The sequence below is a fragment of the Cotesia glomerata genome, linkage group LG8 (assembly GCF_020080835.1).
Source record: "Cotesia glomerata isolate CgM1 linkage group LG8, MPM_Cglom_v2.3, whole genome shotgun sequence".
Classification (NCBI taxonomy): Eukaryota; Metazoa; Arthropoda; class Insecta; order Hymenoptera; family Braconidae; genus Cotesia; species Cotesia glomerata.
In genome coordinates, this window is record NC_058165.1 from 13,112,828 (window position 1) to 13,116,093 (window position 3,266).

General features: G+C 35.4%; 1 protein-coding gene across 1 annotated transcript; it reads right to left on the reverse strand.

Moving 5' to 3' along the window:
- Positions 1–338: 338 nt before the first annotated feature.
- Positions 339–2,111, reverse strand: LOC123270516. Its single transcript, XM_044736605.1, has 2 exons — positions 1,911–2,111; positions 339–1,832 (listed from the first exon to the last, which is right to left on the reverse strand). Exon 2 carries the CDS (start codon positions 1,804–1,806, stop codon positions 460–462), a length of 1,347 nt encoding a protein of 448 aa, XP_044592540.1. The 5' UTR covers positions 1,807–1,832; positions 1,911–2,111; the 3' UTR covers positions 339–459.
- Positions 2,112–3,266: the final 1,155 nt, after the last annotated feature.

Sequence of the window (3,266 nt, forward strand, 5' to 3'; positions counted from 1 at the left end):
CTAATATAAAAATGACCGCTCGAGAAATTAAATTTAATTATTTCAGCCTCTTAATTAAATCATTGACACCGGTCAACACGATTTTTGAGTCTAACTTCTACATGTTAAATTTTGGTTTTTCCTACCACAAAAATAAGGAAAAAAATTTTTTTTCCGATTAAAGTTTGCTTTTGTAGAAACTAGGACAATTTTTCAATTTTTCGGCGAAAATGATTGATTTTTATGTTTTTTCTACACTTCCACTGTAAATTATAATTAGAAAACATTTTTTTAGATAGAAGAATCTTTTTTATTCAAGATTTGTGATAAACAATGATATATAGATGTAAAATAACAAGAAATTAATGTCTAAAAGTGAATATTTTTCGTATTTCTTTTATGCTCGTATGAGCTCTCTCGTACTAAGCCCCAAATGTAATCTCCCATCATATTCTCGTTGTACTGCCCTTGATATCGCCGTTAAAAGTCCATCACATCTTGGTGAAAACGTTCTCCTTGTTCCTCGGAGTAGGCCCCCATGTTGTCTTTAAATTCGTCCAGATGAGAATGTAGCATATGAAGTTTATGAGACATTCTGCAGCCCATAACTTTAAAGCTTTCAAGCATTTTTCCAATCAATTCTGTATAGTTAATAGTTCTATGATTCCCAAGAAATCCATCAACTACTGCTTTAAAACTTTCCCAGGCTGGTTTTTCACGAGCATTGAGAAGCTTCGTAAAGTCATAACTCTTCATTGTTTGTTTTATTTGCGGTCCAACGAAAATACCTCCTTTAATTTTAGCTTCAGATAATTTGGGAAAAAATCCCCTTATATATTCGAAAGCTTTAGAGCTTGGATCCAGAGCTTTTACGAATTGCTTCATTAGCCCTAATTTTATATGTAACGGTGGCATTAATATGCTTTGAGGCTTTACGATTGGTTCCGACTTTACGTTATGTTTCCCAATCTGAAATTCGACGCGATCAGGCCATTTACGCTGTTGATAATGAACTGAGTCAGCTCTGCTGTCCCATAAACAAAGGTGACATGGGTATTTAGTATATCCACCTTGCATTCCCATCAAGAAACCAACCATTTTAAAATCACCGATCACTGGCCATTGGTATTCTGTGTATTTTAATTTTTCTAGTATGATTTTCACACTATCATAGCTTTCTTTTAACAATACAGAGTGTGCTAGAGGAAGACTAGGCAATTCGTTTCCATTGTGGAGCAGAACTGCTTTTAAGCTTTTTGAAGAGCTATCGATAAAAAGCCGCCAGTCAGATGCTACAAATGGTATTCCGATTTCATTAAACAAATCAGTCACGATGTTGCAGTAACAAATACCGGCTTCTTTTGTAAAAAAACATGAAAAAGTTTTATGGCGCTCTCTTTGATCAGTTATTTTTACACCATCTTCAAGCAAGTTCCATTGCTTTAGTCGTGAACCTAGAATCTCTGCTTTATTCTTGGATAAGTTCAGGTCTCGTACTAAATCATTAAATTCACTTGAGCTAATAAAATGTGGCCCAAAACTTTGCGATTTTGTCATGAAATCACTACCATCAGTGTTGGTTAGTGGTGCACTGGATCCTGTTGAACTTTGTGACGCTTGAACTTCAAAGCTATCTAATCCTGAACGTGCCGGCACAGGCAAATTTTCGTCGTGAGGTATCGGAGATGATGTTGAAGGAAGATCAGGATAAAAAATCTTTTCTGCATTTTTACCAGATCGACGCTTACTTGGATTAACCATACAAAAATAACAGTCATGGACGTGATCACTAGGTTCCCTCCAAATCCTTGGCATCGCAAACTTCATGTGTCGATTTTCTCCTCGATACCAAGCTAGAAATAACAAAATTACAACGGGTGTAATTAAAATTTGCTCGACAATTTTAAAAATCTTAAATTTTGATTTTTTACCTTCTAAAGTATTTTTACAACTAACGCAGGCGAAGTGAGGCACCCAATTTTCATTTTGATTACTAATTTTCAGGTTAAAATAGGCTTCATAGGCTTCGCAAAGTTTTAAATTTGTTAATAAAGCGAATTTTTTACTTCTAACTTTAATAAATTCACCGCAAATAAAACAAAATGAATCAACATCATTTTTACACTGTTTTGATGCCAATTTCCAACTGACTCATACACAAATATAGTTGTTACAGCTGTAATAAATAAGTTAACATTCACTACTGTGCCTCTTACAAATAATAATACAGTTTACTTTCGGGTTAATCAAAGTGCTGCCATCTTTTGTTCATGAAATGAATTAAATCATACTTATCGTCATAAATCAGATCAAAGCAAACTTTATGAACTAAATATGAATATTTAAGTGTTTTTCAGTGTCTAGAATCAGAATTTAAGCAAGAGAACAGAAACCCAAAAAAAATATTTTTTTTGTTGACCTGTGAATCAAATCTGGTCTACAATAATCGAAAATACCTGGAGACTTAATTATTGTTTTATTCAACGACGACTGATACTCCGGTCCAACTTGGCGGGCTTAGCTGCTTGGCGTCTTGTCGTCTCAAACCAGGGCTCGGCAGGGTTGTCCAATTCCAAAAATGCCCCGATAACTTCCTCTGCAGTTGCTCTTTATTCTCGACGTCCAAATTTGCACTCTATTGACTTAAACTGATCTCAACGAGGTCACTGATTCACAAGGGCAAAAGGCCACTGGCTTCCAGAAGGGAAAAAGCCTCGATGTCCCTCCTGTTGGCTCTTTAATAACCCTCCAACTCCGGCTCTTGAACTTTCCTATTGTTATGCCTCGCTTTATTTTACGGGGACTGTAGTGGGGACTTTCGATTAGCACGCCCGGTGACAAGTCAAAACTACTTGTCAAAAATCGAAAGGTAAGGGAAAGCCCTGACCTACCGTGCGTTACTTAAGTGGTCGATAATGACCAGGGAAGTTCGATTTTCCCTGTTACAGCCTCAATTATTCCAAATAAACTTCAAAAACTCAATCATAGCCGCCTGGAGCTCCTGACTGACCGTCAATCCTTATTTTTTATTTAGAAATTATTTTAATTTATTTAAATAAACGCAAAAATTCATTCGTGGCTGCTTAGTACCTTTAACTTACTAAAACTACTGATTTTTAATTGAAAATTACTTTAATCGTTCTAAATGCAAATAGAAATTTATTCACATCTACGCAGTGCCTGTAACTGACCCTGATCACTAATTTTCGGATTAAAATTAGTTTAATTTTTATAAATTGTGGGAGTTAGGCAGGGATCGAGTGAATATAAATAATAGTAGAGTAAGA

Coding starts and splice junctions, on each gene's coding strand:
- LOC123270516 (XM_044736605.1), bottom strand. CDS start 1,806: ATGAAGTTTGCGATGCCAAGGATTTGGAGGGAACCTAGTGATCACGTC.